The sequence below is a fragment of the Protopterus annectens genome, chromosome 9.part0, assembly GCF_019279795.1.
Source record: "Protopterus annectens isolate FY-2018-M chromosome 9.part0, PAN1.0, whole genome shotgun sequence".
Classification (NCBI taxonomy): domain Eukaryota; kingdom Metazoa; phylum Chordata; order Ceratodontiformes; family Protopteridae; genus Protopterus; species Protopterus annectens.
Window position 1 is genome coordinate 957,582,645 of NC_056743.1, and position 19,553 is coordinate 957,602,197.

The 19,553-nt window shown below is 41.4% G+C and overlaps 1 protein-coding gene across 5 annotated transcripts in view; it reads right to left on the reverse strand.

Annotated features, from left to right (window-relative positions):
- The window catches only part of UBQLN1 (ubiquilin 1), a 1,666,336-nt gene extending 1,647,040 nt beyond the window's left edge, over positions 1–19,296 (reverse strand). For 3 of the 5 annotated variants that reach the window (XM_044083698.1, XM_044083697.1, XM_044083695.1), the window contains exon 1: positions 19,058–19,296. In XM_044083698.1, the coding sequence (XP_043939633.1) occupies positions 19,058–19,180 (123 nt within the window). In that variant the 5' untranslated portion in view covers positions 19,181–19,296. The remainder of the gene's footprint in view (positions 1–19,057) is intronic. The other 2 variants (XM_044083696.1, XM_044083693.1) reach the window with 1 other exon arrangement.
- Between the last annotated feature and the right edge of the window lie 257 nt (positions 19,297–19,553).

Sequence of the window (19,553 nt, forward strand, 5' to 3'; positions counted from 1 at the left end):
TTCATAGCAGGGATTGATAGCAAAGTATATTCAAACAGAAAGAGGAGTGCTAAGTGAAATGCCAGTTCTAAGAGAGTTTAGAGTAGACTTTAGAGCAGAGGCAGTTATAACAAAAGGGAAAATTAGTATGCCACATAAAGTACTATATGATACAACAATCCATCAAAGAAGGTTAAAAAATATTGGGAAAAAGAGAATGAAAAGGCAATACACAAAGGAACAATTGCAGGCAATATGTATAGCTCCCAACTTTGTAACAAAGTCCAGAACGTTTGGGATTTTTGCATAGAAGTGTTTCTAGACATTTTTAAACCCACAAGCAAATTTCTAACAATTCTTCCTTAGGAAGACAGCAAATGCTGAAGGTGTGCAAAAAAAAAAAAAAAAATATGGGAACATGTTTTTTTTTTTGCAGGGGGGGGGGGTAACAAGTTGTCAGACTTCAAAAATCCCCAAGAAATATATAGTAGACACTCCAAATAACCAGCAGACAGAAGTTCATTTCACAGTCCTTTATTACTGCATCCAAGCACTTAGGGTTACTGAAAATTACAGGGTTAGGTCACCGTTTTGATTATATAGTAAATGGGAGTGGCTAGGGCTAGCGTGTATAGGTGTGCAAGAGTGGGCTGAAGCCTTTACTCAAATTTGTGCTGAAAAGTGAACCCAATCCTCAACACTCCCGCTGAATTTTCAGAGAGATTATAAAACACCAATCAAAATTGCTAACTGCCTGTACACACTAGCATTTTGTGCTGTTCCTTTTGACCTCTTTTAGGCTGAAGGCTATACTCGCAGGTCTAGGCCACCTCCATTTGACCAAGTTTCACTACCAGTGAAAAAGAAGTTGCAGGCAATGCAGGTTTGCCAGCAACAGCACATGAAGAAGGTGCAGCCAGGCTTGACAGATTGTTATTTTAATTTGATTTTAATTTGAAGGATAAATATGAACATTTTTATCGTCTGGACAGGATCTCTGTAAATCTATATGTTTCTGGCACATTATCTCTGTGATTAAAACATTGAAAGACTAAGTACTGGAGGAATCCATCCTACAGACCCAGAAACTTAAACCACTTTTAAAGCTCTTCTTCAGAAAGAAGAAAGACCAGCAAAATTATAAAAATTCCTCTGACAATGGTACTCAGTTTCACTAAAGTTAAGATTCTGTAGAGATGAGCCCAATGACCAAGGAGTCCTGATAATCTTAACGTACAAAACAGAAAAGATGTTGAGCAGAAAATGAAGTTGCACTTCTTCAGAGAAATTACAGATCACTCCTGAATCGCTGACTTTTCCCAGGACTTTAAATTATACAAATGCAGGTCCACTTTGCTGCAGTCTGAACTCATACATATGTAGGTCCTCAAACAGAAACACTGGTGATGAACACTTCACTACAGATACCACCGCAACTTCCTCCTCCAAATCGATGAAATGCATGGCAGGTACCAGGGAACCGGCTATTTTCAGTGAATCAAGACCTTATCCATTTTCTAAATCATTTGTGCTGTTGAAGGTTACAGTACAGAAGACCAGACCTCTGTTTCAGAAAAAGCCAAGTTCATTCTGCAAGATTCTAAGGGCATTTCTAAGCTAGCTGACAAATGCAATGCCTCCACTGTATCTTGTTTTGCTCCAAGGCTTTTTTCCTGTAGGCCATGTCTAATACATCTCGGGGGGGGGGGGGGCAAATCAGCGGTATCATCACAAGGTACCTAAACCATCTAAACAGATTCCTCTCAACATGAAGGAGCACTGGTTGCCTTCAGATACCTTCCTGGACTACCAAGCTCCCCTCTCTACTATACAGTTTGTGCCCAGCCACACAAAGGTACTTCATTTTTGCTACATGTATCCTATTAGTCACTACTCAACGCTCATGACCAGTAATGAAGATGAAGACAAACGCACTGACTAATAAAATCAAGAGTTTCATCCTATAACTCAGCCCTTGCTTTACCATCAAACTCTAGCATGCTGCCTGTAGTATTACTGCCACTGCACCCATCCAGTGTTGGATCACAAGAGCCCAATATAAAATTCAACTCCCCATCTCAGGTAGCTTGAGCATCCTCACTTGCAGATGGCAATCTACTCTTCGAAAAATGCAATTCCAAATTAGAAGCTGAGTTGCCGGTTTCACCACAACCTCTCTGTGCTAAACAGTGAATCACTGCAACAAATGCTGAAGATCAAACAGCTGAAATGAATAGGATATAATCATCCGTAAACAAAGCTACCACCCTCAGAAACCCTCCACAGCTTAGCTGCACCCTGACATGCTGTCCATGAAAAAAAAAAAAATTCAGAAGAAACTAGGAACACCTCTGGTGGAGACTTATACCTTCTTGAATGTACTTAGCTTAATCCCAAAAACATGAATACAACTCTCTCTTCAATAAGGGGTTTGAAACAGTATGCAGCATCAGCCTTCAGACCCCAGACAGTTGTAATACTTCCCACAATGCATTCTGGTGTTTATAATCACATGCCTTCTCCAAGTCCACATAAAAAATGAAGGGCAATCCTGCCTCCAACTGCTGAATCACGGTGTGATTTGCATAAACCCATGAAGCCATCAGATTATTTTTCATGGTCACACCGAACTACTCCTACACCTGAAACTTTGCTTCAGAGCATCTGACTTCCTGCAGTGGGATATAGAAACAGCTCCTAAAGATTCCCACGCCCACCGAAAAAGGTTCCCACTTCAGTCTACATTTCAGATGTGCGAATGACACTAGAGATACTAATGGAATCAAAGGAAACAAAGTTATTTCCCTCTATTTGGGAGTCAGTAAAATAAGTGTCTGCCTCACCAGTACTAGCAGATTACTATTAAAGAGTTTTGTCTCCCGAAGATTCTGCATCCATCTTCTAACCTGACTTAGTATCATTCCAAATAATCTGTGCAAGTTTCTCCATCTTCGCTGGTTTTACAAAGTTATTTTTTTCTTGGAATTTCCTTTCTAGAGATCCAAGACATTTTTCTATTAAGAACAACACTGCCATTTGCCTCCTTAACTTGGAAGCTTAAAATTTACCACATTGTTCACAGCAATGCATACCAACTATGGTACAGGCTTAAGCAAATCAGATACTGTGAGCGGAAATCTTCAGAAGCAATACGCATAACACAACCACACTTAATTACATCTATTTCTACTCCTCCTCCTACATTAATAGGGTAAATGACTGGGCCAAAGAATGTTTTTTAGCCACAATGCTGGCTGAAATGCAAGAAGCAATATAACATCAATTGACTGAAACTTAATACTAAGTGACTAGCTGCTACAATGGACTAGGTTTACAACAGTCAGAAGTGGAAGCTGATTTGATCAGAGGTAATGAACAGGACATGTAAAGAAATTAAAACATATAAAGTAATAACAGCATTAGTTTAAAGCATTGTTTCAGGAAATGTAACAAACCCAACCACAATGAACAATGGAAGAAAAGTGCACGATAAAGAATTTCCATACATACAACAAGAGCAATAATTCATGCCTTTACACAGTACATTTGGCTAGTATGTTAACTTGGATAGAAATTTAAACAAGAAAAACACTAAATATACATAATCAAATCCACTAGCTGAAACTGCCAAAATACACACATTTCACACTCCTCAAAACCGAGGTGGAATCCTTCAAAGCCCCCGGGCTTGTGGAAAATACGGCCCAGACCGCAGAATCCTTTATAAACGCATTCTATGAACACCTTCAGGAATGCATGGATCATGCGATCCCAAATAAAACCAGGAACCAATCCACCAAAGGCAAACGTCCTGTCTGGTGGACCCCAGCCATAAACAAACTATACAATAGAAGGAGGAAGCTTCTAAATGATAGAGCAAAATCCCAAAAAGGGAAGGCATCACTGATCAGTATTAGCAAAAAACTACGGGCACTCATAAAATTGTCTAAGGCCAGCTTCGAGAGAAAAATTGCACAGGGCACAAAGGATAATCACAAGGCTTTTTTTAGTTATGTTAGGAATCTGGGTGGCATTTCCCAGATATGCTCAGAATTAGTCCAAAATGACAAAAAATACACTGAACCCACAGATATTGCCAACATCCTAGCTGACAGGTTCAAACTTCTCCCCCCCCCTCCCCAACAAAAGGGGAAATATCTATCCCAGCAGAATGCTGCCCCCCTGACATCTCAGATGCTCAGGTAAGAGCCGCCCTCTCCAAAGCAAAAAACACAGCATCAATGGGACCAGACGGTGTCCCGGACTGCGTCCTACATGAACTCCAAGAAGAGCTAAACCCAAACATAAAACTACTGTTCAATCTCAGCCTTACTACAGGATATGTACCCAAAGAGTGGCGTACAGCAACAGTGGTCCCTCTCCATAAAGGTGGTGCCTCAACGGATCCTGGAAATTATCGCCCCATAAGCCTGACTAGCTTGGTCTGCAAAGCTATGGAAAGGATCATCATGGACCTCATAAATAACGATATTGGGGACCTACAGACACTGGATCCTACCCAGTTCGGCTTTGTTAAGGGCAGATCCTACCTCTTAAACCTGGTTGATTTCTTTGAAACAGTCACCAAGGCCATTGACGAGGGGAAGGTGGTCCACACAGCCTACCCACTCGGGCATTATAGACAAGCTCACCAGCTTAAATATAAACCCCTATGTCACTAGATGGGTTGCAAACTGGCTCAAGGACAGAACCCACATGGTTAGAATTGCTGGAGCCATGTCAGACTCCAAACCAGTTACAAGTGGTGTCCCACAAGGCTCAGTCCTGGGACCTCTCTTGTTCGGTATATATTTCTCGGAGGTACAGGCCAACACGGAAGGACTGTGGCTGACCAAGTTCGCAGATGACTGCAAACTGGGCGCCATAATCGACTCTCCAGCCGACACAAGCATCCTCCAAAAGGGCCTCATAGAAACAGACAACTGGTGCCAGAGCCATGGCCTCAAGCTAAATGCCAAAAGTGTATAGTCATCCCCTATGGCAAAAACAAAGTGCCCACAAATTACCACATAGGTGGTAATCCATTAAGTACAGAAGAAGTAATTAGGGACCTGGGGACCCAAGTTGATAGCAATCTCTGATTTGACAACCACGTGGCCAAAGTGGTTAGAAAAACATTTTATATAGCCCACCTAATCATGAAGGGATTCACATCTAGATCGGGGAGGTCATCGTGCCTCTTTACTCATCCCTCATCAGGCCCATAATTGAGTACAATGCCCCTTTTGGGATGTACCTTACCAGACACCTGCAGCAACTTGAAAGACCCCAAAAGTACCTCACCAAGAGGATCAAAGGGCTCAAACAGATGCCATATGCTGCCCGGTTAAAGAAACTCCAGCTCTACTCAGTGGCATACCGCCTGCTCAGAGGCGATCTGTGCCCGACGTATAAAGCCATGTCCAACCCGGAATTAATGGACATGCTGCACCTCAGAAAATCCAAATCCCATCGAGCCACGCGCTCAAGAGACTTGAACCTCAGCACTGAAATAAAAAGGGCATGCTGGAGGGACAGATTCATAACCCAGAGGCTCCCTTCACTCTGGAATAAAATCCCAGTCCAGGTTAGGCAGAGTCCCTCATTGACTCTCCAAGAGGAATCTTGATGAGTGGATGGGAGATCGTAGGTTTACCCCGGGTATCACTTCTGTGTCACTGTTAGACAGAGGCACAGTATACTAACCTCGAAAAAGGGCATAGCAAAATTAATTTAAACTGGGCGAAAGCCAGACACACTCTGGCTAGCTTATAAATGCCATAGGGCAGATAGCCTAGTATGAACATGTGTATATATATATATATATATATATATATATATATATTATATTATATATTATATATTATATGTGTGTGGGCCAGCACACACACACACACATATATATATATATATATATATATATATATATCTCATGGAAGTATTTAAATGCAGTGTGTGTGTGTGTGAACATACACAGATGTATGCCTGTATATAAAATGTATATATATTTTCTTTTTAATTAGACACATATACATACCGATTACACACAAAGACACAAATATAAAAAAAAAGATGCATACATGGTTATGTACACACATTTTATTATACATCTCACACACACACACGTCAATCCCTCCTTTAGTGTCTCCTCTTTCACGACTTTTGTGGACTCAGTCCACATTTCTATTATACCGTCAATGCTGATGCCTCATCTTAACAAATACAGACTGAAGCAGTAGTAGACGGATTTCCCCTCATTCCCCCTTTGCTGTGCCATTGTTCTGTTTCCTACCAAGTTTACCTTTCAAGTCATCACTAGTGGTACCCACCCCCCACCACACCAAATTAAATTTCAAAATTACTCTCATAATTACAGTTTCCAGTTTAGGTTTTCAACACCTACTACTCCCCTCTACATTTCTGCTGGTATTCCATATCCAACAGCCACCAACCTTTTTCTTTTTAACTTGTCTACCTTTAATGCAAGAATGGCACCACCGCTTCTGACGCTCTCAAGAAAGTACCACTGAAACTCTGAAAATGCAGCACGATATTCACTTGTTTGTTTCGTTAACCAGAAAGATCCAGGCCCATTTCAGTGGAAGGCTTGGGACAAAAGCATAAAAATATTTAGTTCTCAATAAACATGATTATGCTAAAAATGTAACATAAGCAAACAATGTCACAGTACCACTAACTATAAACATGTACAGGCTCATAGGTGTGTACTAGGCTAATGGCCCTGGGGCCTTTACACACCTAACCATAGGATTACCCTGGCATAATGCCACCCGACCTTAGTTCCCAGTATCTGTCGAGTAGAGCCAAAGGAGTTATCCCCGGGTTGAATTTTCTGTTTCCCATCCACTCATCAAGATTTCTCTTGAAAAAGGTCAGCAAGATACTCTGCTTAACATGTATGGGAAGTCTATTCCATAACATGGGCAATCTCTGGGTTATAAACCTGTTCCTCGAGCATATTCTGTTAATTGTGGCAATGAGGTGGAGGTCTCTGGAGCGTGTGGTGTGGAGGGACTGGGATTTCTTTAGATGTAACATTTCTAACAGAGTTGGGTCAGACATGGCTTTGCAAGTCAAGCAGAGATCACCTCTAAGTAGGCGATATGAGACAGAGAATAGTTGGAGTTTTTTTGAGTCTGTCCATATAGGACCAGTGTTTAAGGCCTAGGATCCTCTTTGGGAGGAACTTTTGCGGCCTCTCCAGTTGTTGCAAATGTCTAGTGAGGTACATGCCAAATGGGGCATTGTACTCTATGATTGCCTTAATGAGGCAAGACTACAGAGAGACAATGACCTCTTACTTCCTAGATGCAAAACCCTTAGTAATGAGATGTGCCACACAGAAGGATTTTCTGACCACAGTGGCAATGCGGTGATCAAGAGAAGTTGCTGTCAACCTGTGTTCACGGTACACAGAAGGCATTATAAGAGATCTGGGGACTACCATCAATGTGGTAATTCATGGGAACAAGAGATCTGGGGACTACCATCAATGTGGTATTTCATGGGAACCGGGTTTTTCCCAAAGGGGATGACAACACATTTTTTGGCATTGAGCTTAAGGCCATGGTTCTGACACCAGTCGGTCTCAGTGAGGCCATTCTGTAGGATGTCAACATCACCTGGGGAGTTAATAGCTCCCAACTTGCAATCGTCTCCAAACTTTGTCAGCCAGAGTCCCTTCGTGTTGGCCTGGACTTCACAGAAGTAGATACCAAACAGGAGGGGACCCAAGACCAAACCCTGTGGGACTCCACTCATGACTAGTCAGCAGTCTGACTTGGAGTCAGTTACTTTCACACTGTGGGTTCTGTGAGCCAGTTTGCAACCCACCTAGTGATATAGGGGTTGATGCCTAAGCTTAGTGAGTTTTTCGCATTTAGCATTTATATTACATTATCAGCTGATGAAAAGAGCAAACGCTCTTTCATCCAACCGATAATGTCAGTGAAGACCTAGAACAGCAAATTTTTTTCCCAGGGAAAAAAATTTGCTGCTCTGCAAAACAAAACAAAAAAAACTTAAAACACAAATGAGTGGGGGGCTTCTCCCCTGACATTCCTCAATGTCAGGAGCTGTGCCCCCCCCATACCTCTCCTACTTAAAATATACCAACTCCAGGATCGCACCATAGTGGAGGAAATGGCAAAGTCCCAAAGACATGGCCCACCGATGCTGTGCGTCTTCGCTGTTTAGGTCTTTCGACATTATCGGTTCGATGAAAGAGCACTCTCTCTTTTCATCAGCCGATAATGTAATACAGACCCAGTTTTTCTATGATTCCTGAATGGGGAATGGTATCAAAAGCAATTTTTTTTCCACAGGAAGGCAGCAATTGCTGGAAATATAAAAATATGAGTGGATCTAAAAACAAACATTTTTTTTTTGGGGGGTGGATATAAAAAAAGTCAATAAGTAATACATTTCAAAGTATTTAGTCAGATATGTTTGCAGAACAAATTTTAACTAAGGAATGAATTATTTTGAACTGGAATACAGAAACTGAAGAACCATGACACAGTAATGTCCTGCTAAGTTTAATAAGGGCAAGAAAAAAAAAACTATAATACAATTGTAGAATATTGTAAAGGAGATAAAAGAACCAGAGGTGGGATCTTTAGGAAATGAAAGGAGTAAACCACATAAAATAAACAATCTGTGGGAACCACACAGAACACCCAATTACATCACATTGATGGAACAGATTACTCATCTTGCACCTAGTTTACAGTAACATCAGATTATAAAAAGAAAAAAAAATACTGAACTACCTTAAGGCAGGCAACTACATCCTCCAAGTGAGACCATCTAATTAGCAGTGTTTGTTGGTTTCCATCATCAAGCATTTATAAAAAAAAAAAAAAAAAAAGACCTGCTTTCTCACTACACCAAGCTTGCTTTGCCCGATTTACACATTTCCATCCCCTGCATGCTCTGCAGTACAATAAAAAACATTTTTTTATAGAAATCTGATAAATAGGTAGATGGACCTTTTTCAACCATGACCCGGAGCAGAAAACATAAGACAGTAACAAACTTGTTTATGTTACGTAAGAATAGATATTACATTACATAAAGAACTGCAGCAGTAAACACTAAATCGACAATACTGTTTACAGTTAAGAGAAAATATTTACAGCAAAATTAGACAATATTTCTGCCCAACATAATTATTCATACTACATACAAGAGATTTTCACTCAGTCACAATATAAGCAGAAGATTTTCACCCAATGCAGAACAAATATACTGAACAGTACACATCTATGTGATATCATTGAGGAGTAATATTTTGTGTCGCGCCCACACAACATTTTCTCCCCTATCCTTTTCTCACTCTGACATCCAACCCAGTCCCCCACATCATTTGCCTGGTCTACCGGCACTCCAACTATACCCCAGTCCAATGTCCAGATCTGATTCAGGGATAGCAAGGAAAGTGAACTCTAAACTTGAGAAGAATAAGTCTAAGATGACTTCCCTGCTTAGTTTAGCAGAAGCATATCAGTGTCAGGCGGGAATGGAACTCAAACCAGAAGTAAATAAAATTCAAGTAGCAACTAAATGTTACAAAAAAAAAAAGACTATAATAAGGTGAAGGATCATATAAGAAGGCAAAAAAAGCATAAATACAGTTTCAAGTATAGAAAATTCTTGGACCAACCTCATGTTGATCAGGATCGAACACAGGAATAATTAAAGGAGAGGTGAATTTAAACCAAAACATGAAAAGGTTAATATTGGCGGCCCCATACACATTGGTTTACAAAGTCCATTGAACATGTGGGAGAAACAGACAAATGTAGGTTTTGTAAAGCAGAACTGGAAACAGTCACACATCTTGTTGCGATATATTAATGGCAGGACTGTATACTGAAAAGCATAATAATGTGGCAAGACTGTTGCATTAGGGATTGTGCAAATATTATAATATTGAAGTAGCCAAAACATTAGAAACATGACCCATAAAGCATTACAGAAAATCATGAAGTTTACATCACATGGGATCAGCCCTTACCAGCAGTTCAAAATACAGATGCGAGAAAAAGAAGAGAGAAGTAACATTGATCATAGAAATAGCTAAACTCAGTGACTACAGTGCCTTACGCACAGACACGCAAAGTAAAAAAATATCAAGATTTGCAGGCAGAAACAAGGGCAATGTGGAAGACGGATACCCAAAAAGTTCCAATAGTAGTAGGAGCAATGGGTCTTAAAAAAAAAAAAAAAAAAAAAAGACTTCACAAATCTTACATAGACGTGTTACCTATACATGTAACTCTATATGAATTGCAAAAGTCAATACTGAGCGGACACACTGCAGTTGCTGCAAAGAGCACTTCTGGCTAACATCAAAGGGTGAAACAATACTAATTTCATAAACTTTAAATCATACTTTGATTTAGGAATGGAGTCCATTCCCATCATGGTATTAGAAACCCAAAAGACTTGGAGAAATTAAAAACAAATGAAATACACAATCTGCATATCATTTCTGTCTTTTTGCATTGTCCCAAAGGGGTAAGGGCTGTTCCAATCAAATTTTCACATGAAATACACAATCTGCATATCATTTCTGTCTTTTTGCATTGTCCCAAAGGGGTAAGGGCTGTTCCAATCAAATTTTCACATAAGATTATTATTCTTTGTGAAAACGTATCTAATATATGGTGTTAAACCATATCCATCTTATTAGATCTTCCTTCTGTGCAGCTGTGGAGGGGCTTAGCTTAATGACCATATCAGGCATAGAAAAAAAGGAATAGTTATCAGCATTCGTTTTCCATTTTAGTTTACCCATTTTGGTTAAAGCAGTTTACTTTCTAAATAAAGTAACAGTAAAAAGAAGTTATATACTCACCATAACGTTCCATCTGAGTAGGTAACTTCATTTGTCTGCAACCTGTGGGTATCAGATCTGAGCCGGCAGCTTTCCTAGCAAAAGATCCGAGCTCCAAGCTCCCCCCTACCCATAATGCCCTGCCACCTCCCTCTATCCCTCGGACTGAGTTTGCCATAGTATTCTAGAACACTACCATAACACAAGGAAAAACTAACTGAACATCCTAACCTGATGTCATCTGGGAAGTGACATACCATGATCCTTCAAGGACTAACTACAGGTCAGGGGGACAGAGGGAGGGCTGGTTGCAGACAAATGAAGTTACCTACTCAGATGGAACATTATGGTGAGTACATGACTTCTTTATCTGAAGTAGTTAACTTCATTTGATGAGCAACCTGTGGGACAGAGTCCCCAGCTACCAACAACTTGGGAGGCCCTTATGGGAGGATATTCCAGAGCACTGCAGAGCCAAAGGATGCCCTTCCTCTGGAAATCAGATCCAATTTATAATGTGTAATGAAAGTATGAGAGGAAGCCCAAGTAGCAGCTGAACAAATGTCATCCAAAGGGGCCCTCGACCAGAAGGCCACAGAAGTAGCTAAAGAACGGGTAGAATGTGCCCGAACCCGCACGGGCTCAGGTCGACCAGAGCTTCTGTATGCGAGAAGAATGCATTGTGAAATCCACCTAGCTAAAGTTACCTTAGTCACTGGTTTGCCCAGACAGGACTTAGCAAATGAAACAAAGAGCTGTTCTGACTTTCAAAAACAGCCATTCTGTGCAAGTAAAATCGTAACTGTCCATGTACATCCAAGCAATGGAGTCTATACTCTCCTGTGTTGCGATAATTAGGGAAGAAGACAGGCAGGTTGACAGATTGGTTAATGTTGGCTTCGGAAGCCACTTTAGGCAGAAAAGAGGGGTTGGTCCCTGAGGGAAACTCTGTCTCTATGAAAAATTATGTATGGGGGCTTAATGCAAAGAGCCTGAAGCTCCGATATTCTTCTAGCTGAAGTAATAGCAATCAGGAAGGCAGTTTTCCAAGATACATACTTCAAGTCGACTGAAGCTGCGGGCTCAAAAGGGGGACCAGTCAGAGCCTGGAGAACTAGGGTTAACTCCCATGGAGGAACTGCTTCCTTAATAGGCGGTCTCAAAAGAAAGGTACATTTCAGAAAGGTCTTGCAGATCTTGGATGATGCTAGGGGGCAAATTTGTTTCCAATGTGAAAGTGGTAAATTGTTGCCAGTTGAACGTTAACAGTTGAAGAACTAGCCCCATGCTGGAAGATTTGGGATAAAAATCGAGGACTGCTGGAATAGGAGCCATAAAAAGGTCCAAATTCCTATGCTCCACCCAGATAGAAAAACATTTCCATTTACTCTTGTAGACTTTTCTGGTAGAAGGCTTATGAGCAGCCACCAGAACAGCTTTAACTGAAGATGAGATACCAGGAGTCCTAGCCATCAAGGGAACTGGATCAACCAAGCCGAGAATTGCTTGAGATTGTTCAGGTCGGGGGTCCTCAATCACAGGGGGTGAGAAATCAGATCCGGAAGGGGATCTAAGATCGAGGGAGGATGCACTAGATGAGACTGTAGGCATGGGAACCATGTTTGATGAGGCCAGAATGGGGCTATGAGGATAATTCTGCTCCCCAACAGACGAGCTTTCTGCAAGAATTTTGTCATCAACGGAAGAGGAGGATAAGCATAAAGAAGACCGGATGGCCAAGCATGAACCAGAGCGTCTCTGGGGTTTTCCCCTGGTGGGGAAATTGGAGCAAAATACTCGCTGCACTTTGCGTTCGAAGGAGACGCGAACAGATCGCAGCAAGGTTGCCCTGAGGAAGATCTGTTTCGCTACTAAGGGGTTCAGAGACCACTCACAGGGTGAGGGGATAGTCCAAGTCAGCTTGTCCGCAAGAATGTTTGACCGACCCGGTATGTGCGTTGCTATGAGAAAGCGGTTGGTGGATATCGCCCATTCCCCACACTCTCATGGCCTCCGGCAAAGTGGATAAGATCTGGTTCCCCCCTTGCTTGTTGATGTACCAGACCACTGACATGTTGTCTGTCTGAATTGCAATAGTCCCTAGAGGAAGAAGGGCATGGAGAGCCTGCAACCCTAGAAGCACCGCCCTCATCTCCAGGACAGTGATATGCAAAAAGGTCTCTGTGTGAGTCCACGTGCCTTGGACGGTTCTGCCCATGCAATGCCCCCCCCACCCGAGGCGAGACGCGTCCCTGGTCACTGTGATTTGGGGTGGGCCTGAAGAAATCTACGCATCATCCAATCCATGTCCGCGTCAGATAAACTTCTAGTTGACCTGATGAGGCTGCAGTGGCTGGCAGGGAAGGCCGCCTGGACGACCTCGAAGGTGACCAGGGTCTCCTCCTCCGGCTCCAGGGAGAAACGTGGAGAACGAAGCCTGGAGGGGGAAGACCCGGAGACCTTAAGAGGGGAGGCAAGCTGCTTAGATGGCGGGGCTGAGGGAGCTGAATCGGCCCGCCTCTTGTGGCTACGATGCCTGTCCCTCTCATGCTCTTTATCCTTCCGATCCTTTTTTCTCGAGTCCCTTTCCCCCTGAGCTGAAGAGGGAGTTTGAATCCCGGCCAGGGGAGTGGGAACATTCGGTGGGGCAGCCACAGCCATGGAGGGGAGGAGGATGAAGCAGAGTCCGGCGGCAAAAGGCCCGCGAGGACTAGCTTAGTCCACCTATCCCTCAAAGCCCTGGGGTTGAAGGCTGCTCAAATAGTGCAGCCTGAAGAGAGATGGTCCACATCCAGGCAAATAACGCACCGAGTGTAGCCATCTGCTTGGGACAGCTTATGGCCACACTCTGAGCATTTAGAAAAAATAGCTTTTGTGCCCTCGGACGTACTGACAGGATTAAGCCCACACGCACACACCTTCACAAACAGACAGAAGGGGGGGGTGGATTTAAAATCTACACTAAACTAAGACAAAACTAAAGATAAAACTACCCAGATAGATTAAGGGAGAAAGGGTACCACACACACCAAGAATGCAGTGATTTGAAGGGAAAAAAGTTAAATCTACTCAACTCACAAAACCCAACGCTAGGAGCTCGTTCTCAGATGCTTCAAGAAGCTGTGGCAAACGAGATCCGAGGGTTAGAGGGAGGTGGCAGGGCTTTATGGGTAGGGGGAGGAGCTTGGAGCTCGGATCTTTTGCTAGGAAAGCTGCTGGCTCGTATCCAAATCGGATCAAATACCCACAGGTTGTTGATCAAATGAAGTTAACTACTTCAGATCCATTTGTTTTAATTCTGCTAATAGTCCTTATTTGTTTTGCCAGGTTAGAGTTAAGTTTTCACAGGACATGAAGCACCTTTTTTTTCTTTCATGCCCAAAAGACAACAAGTATTTGTACCACCTCAATGCCGTCACTAAATTCCATCCTCAACAGAAGCACAGCAGAAACTGTGTCCTATAAGCTCCTGAGAATTACTGATTTTTACATGCTATTTTTAAACCTTAAAAGTTATGTGTTTTCGTGCTGAAATCCGCTAGCTCCTATCAAATCTTACCAGGGCAGCCAATCAATGGACACATGGAGGGGGTAAGATGGACATCTGCACATGATCTTCAAGGATGCCCAAGGAGAGGTGTTGCTGTCCTTCTTTAAGCCTAGGAGTTTCTTATTTTATGACCCCCTTCCATTGCAGATCCCCATGGTAACACCTGGGATGGGGGCAATGGAGATGTGTGGCATATCAACCAGCCTCAGTGATACCTCAGCCAGGACTCCATCCTTTTCCCTCCTTTAAACCAGGTCTCACAGCAGAATAACCCTGGCCTCTCCTAGGGATCATCACAGGAGACCATACAGGACCACCATCCTTCCAAAGGATACAAAAATCCATACCCCCCCTACTCCTTCAGTAGTTTCTTGTTCCTTAACCTACAAGCCTTGAGGTACACACTGATTCATTCTTCAGATAATCTTTTAGTTTGAAATTAGTTTGAATTTGAATTCTAGTATTGTACCCAAGGACCTCATCTGTTGGAATAACTGATTTCAAGTTGCTGAAGCAATTTCTGTAAAGGCTCTTTCTCCTGTGGTGGTACCAAATCTGAGTCTACTAAGGAGCGGTCTCTCTTTGTTTCTGAGTGTGTAGGTGGAGTCTCTAATTCGCAGTTTTGACTTGATAGGGGAGCAATGTTCTAGAACAGGACTCTGAATAAGGGTGGAGACCTACAGGTAGTTTGTAATGATGGGAGTGGTGTGAAGTGAAAAAATGTAAAGCAGCATATTTTATTTTCAACCAACTGTAATTCGTGGACTTTGGTACTAGAATGTAGGATTAGGAAAGGTAGAGCATACTTCAATTTGGGAGTAAGAATGAACAGTCATGCTTCAAGAAATGAAAGGTAGTTTATTCTGTGGCAAAATTTTAGCTGGGATAGTACCTTACCAATTATGCAGTAGGTGTGGCTTGAGAAGGAGAGTGGTGGGGGTCAACTAATATGTCACAGTACTTTTGGATAAAATAGTCTGAAATTAATTACATTATGTGCATCTTTCACATAGGTGGACATTTTGTAGTTTTTTGTGAAGTTGCAAACACCATAATACTAGATTTATAGGGGCTGATTATTAACTTGTTGTCTGTAGTCCTTTTACATATACAAAAGTAATTTATTTTGCATACTGAAAATCCATAAACACATAGAAATAATTTGTCTTGCAGGTAGCATTGTCGCCTCACAGTAAGACGCTGACCGGTTCGACTCTCAGCTAGAGCGTCTTCTGCGTGGAGGCATGCGTGAATGGGCGTACCTTCGTTGAAGGTTGTGCGTTAGGGCTGGCAACTCAGCACGTAAAAATCAAGTGCCAATCATTAGCGGACCGGAGTTCCGATGTGGCGACCCCTAACCGGGAAAAGCCGAAAGACAACAACAACTGAGTTGCAATTTAGATGTAGAACAGTTGGAGTCTATGAGGAGCAGGCTATCAGCATACATTATGTACGTCAAGGGTAATGTCATACATGAACAGGGAGAAAAATAAAGGGCCAGGATAGGGCCTTGAGTTACAACAGTAATTAATGTTCCTGGGGTGGAAAAGTGCAGGTGTGTACATGGAAAGTCCTGTTTTTGAGGTAGTATTTGAACCACTGCACCGTGTTTGTTTCAAAGATAAGTTTGGAGAGTTTGAGGGGGAGGGGTTTACTAACCATCTCAAAACTTCTGGTCAAGTACCACCAGAGGAGAGGCCACCATTCACATTGCAACAAATGTTACTGGTAACTGTATAAAACACAGTTGGTGTGTTGAATGCATTGCTGAACCCTTGTTGCTGGTCACCTAGCAAACCATTAGCATTATTTGCTTATATACTAGTTTTGTTTCTCATATTTTTTGGTATATGGACATAGGTTGGAGAAGAATCTGTAGTTATATATAGTTTAAAAGCCTGTGGACTTTTGGCAGTGGAATTATAACAGCCTGCTTAAAAGAGAAATGAAAAGTTGATGAAGTAAGTGAAAGTAGTTTTGTAATTAGTTATGCTGACATTTTTTAGGAAGGTGCGTGTAGTAAGTAGAATCTACCTTGATTCAAGCTTAGAAAGCATGTTTTTAGTTGCCCTACTGAAACAAGAATGAAGGACTACAATTTCTGCAACCCTTCTGCACAAGGAAATGATATACAATAACATACACTACTCGCTGGTGCTTCTCAGATACTTGTTATCAAGTAATATTCAAGAATCCACCTCGGAAGATAAAAATCCACCTTAACTCTGCTATAGTTATTGACAAAACCAATTTAAATACTTGAATTACAATAAAAACAAAAATATATAACTTCAGCAACTATTCAGTTTGCTCACAGAATTCTCTATAACAATTTCGAAAATCTAGTATAACTTCACTACCAAGCAACTAGCAATCTTCTTCTTCTTTCGGCTTTTCCCAGTTAGGGGTAGCCACAGCGGATCACCTGCCCACTCATGATTGGCAGTGGAGTTTTACGGTGTTGAGTTGCCAGCCCAGCGCCCAACCTTCCACAGAAGGCACACCACACATGCACACACACTTAGGGCCAATTTAGAGTGTCCATTCCACCTACAACATGTCTTTGGGATGTGGGAGAAAACCGTAGCACCCGGAGGAAACCCACACGACCACAGGGAGGACATGCAGACTCCGCAGAGAAGGCACCCCAGCATAGGATCGAACTGGAGAACCTCTTGCTGTGAGGCAACACTAACCGCTGCACCACCATGGCCGCCCAACCAAGCAACTAGCGTGGACAAATCAACTCACCATCTGCAATACAAATAACATCCAGCTACAGAAATCTGCTGTATTCTCATGAAAGTTCCAGACAACTAGTTATGTAATAGTGCAAAGAACATTTTATATTACCAGTGTATAGTCATTAAAAAGAGCTGTAAACCCACCTAAGTAAAACTGTCTCAGTACATGGCAAAAAAATAGAGCTTTGAAACTACTACATTAAAAGGAAACATTTACTTCTGAACAAAAGGACTAGCAAGCAACATGTACAGTATTAATACCAGACATCTAACTAAAACAAACTGTGAATGATATTACCAAGCAACTTGCTAACTTTCTTGGGGCTCTCAGTTGTAAAGAGCTAAGAATATCACAAACCATTTATGAAAGCCACTCTATACACACACACACACACACACACACACGTATATTGTGTATGTATATACGATTACTGAAATTAAAAAAATAAAGCATTTGAAAATATTAAGATAGCATATACTCTCTGATGCATAGAACTTTTAAAGTCCAATTAAAAAAATCTTTCGTATGATTACATTAACTGATTTTAACCTCCCTGTTCTTACACTAGCTGCTAGAGCAAAATACCCACAATCAAGATATATTTAGCTGAAGTACCACACCACAGACCGCAATATGAAGTAATTACAGAATAAGCAATGTATTACATGAAAAGGGGCACCCACCTGTACAAGTTTTCCTTAAACATGCGAATATTACAGATTAATGGGGAAACTAACTGGGCAATATTTCATTTTAAGCACTAATAGCTTATTACTTGAATTTCAAAGTACACGTGAGTAATACAGTACTGTCCTTTCCTCCTCTACCATCAAACAGGTCAAAAGAGAGTTGCATTTCACAAAGTATTCTATTTTGAGTTATGAATCTCTCACTCCACAGAATGAGACATGTTTGTTAGATTAAAAACAAATGGTCAGAAAACTACTCCAGCTAACCTGACAGAAGTTTCTACCCGTGTACAGAAACGTGCCTTAGTAACAAAACTGCCTTATGCTTTAAAATAAAAAAACACAATCAGCAGGTCGTGTGTTGCAATCGTTTACATGCAAATAGAGAAGAGAAAATCCATTCTACATATACCAAATGCCCTTTCTGTACACAAGGCCACACACACTTGGCATCTATTATTCCAATGCCACACTAAAAGATTGCTGTCCAATGTACTAACCCTCAGTTTACTATTTTCACAGTGTACTTGCGTTGCTTTTAATACAAAAGTCATCTGTACTAAATAAAACACTTAAAACAACACCAACAGCTGATCGAAGCAATAATAATTCCATGAAATTAAACACATTCGTCTACCAAGACTAAAAAAACACAAAGATAAACAAACAGCCGAGAAAATCAAACCATACGTAATTACACACGAACCGAGTGGTCTGATCACACCTGATGACAACTTCGGGTAAATTAAAGAAGACTATTGATCCATATGTAATACCTACCCCACCCTTAAAAATCCAAACAAATAAAGAGAGTACTCTGCCCCTAAAATAACATTTGCGCGAGACTGAAATCAGTGTGTATTGCGGGCTGATCACAAAACTTTCCACGGCAACTCTTAAACTACAGGACTGTAGGCAATAAAACCTGTGACATAAAAAGACAGACTTTTAACTTAGACTGGGGCGTATCATGACAATTCTCCAAAAGGAAACCCTTGCCAACGATAACGCAGGACTAATGTTACTTACAAACTGAACAAAATGCAAGTAAGGCTACTCAACATAACAACTAGATACTCATAAGTATTTTAAAAAGTTAGGGCAGACTCCAATTTCCATCAGAAAGCATTTTTTAGCTCATATCTTTCTGTGGAGACCGAGGGTTCATAGTTCCTGGAGAGAGGAAGGGCTTAGCATTTGTTGCCATCTCACGCTGCCCCCTACTAGACTGACCTGTTTGATAGTACTGTTCTCCAAGACTGCAAACTCCTCCTTCTCTTTGGGGGTTTTCACTGTTACTTTAATTGTAACTGGGTCAGATGGGGAAGATCCAGAATTTTCACCACTTTCAGCCATAGCTAAAAAAGTCAGTGTCTAACGAAAACCAAAGAAGCTCAGTACTCGACTTTGAAACCGACGGCGGTTCCCAATGCCTCCTGCACTGACAGGCAACTACTGCTTCCTCATCACGCTAGCAAAGCATCATGGGTAACATTTTATTTTTTGTAGTATTTATTTTATTTGAAAATATGATGTGAATAATTCCCTTTATGCTATATCGTGTGTAATTTAAATGTGTAAAATTAAAATGTATTTCAAATTATCTTTGCATAAGTGTGACGTAAAGTTCCAGAAAAATACTACAAAAAGGGACGAATCCATATGAAAAAAGTAATTGGTTTGAGCTTTGACGTAGAGGGGGTTTGGATTCTGGGTAAGAGTGACTCAT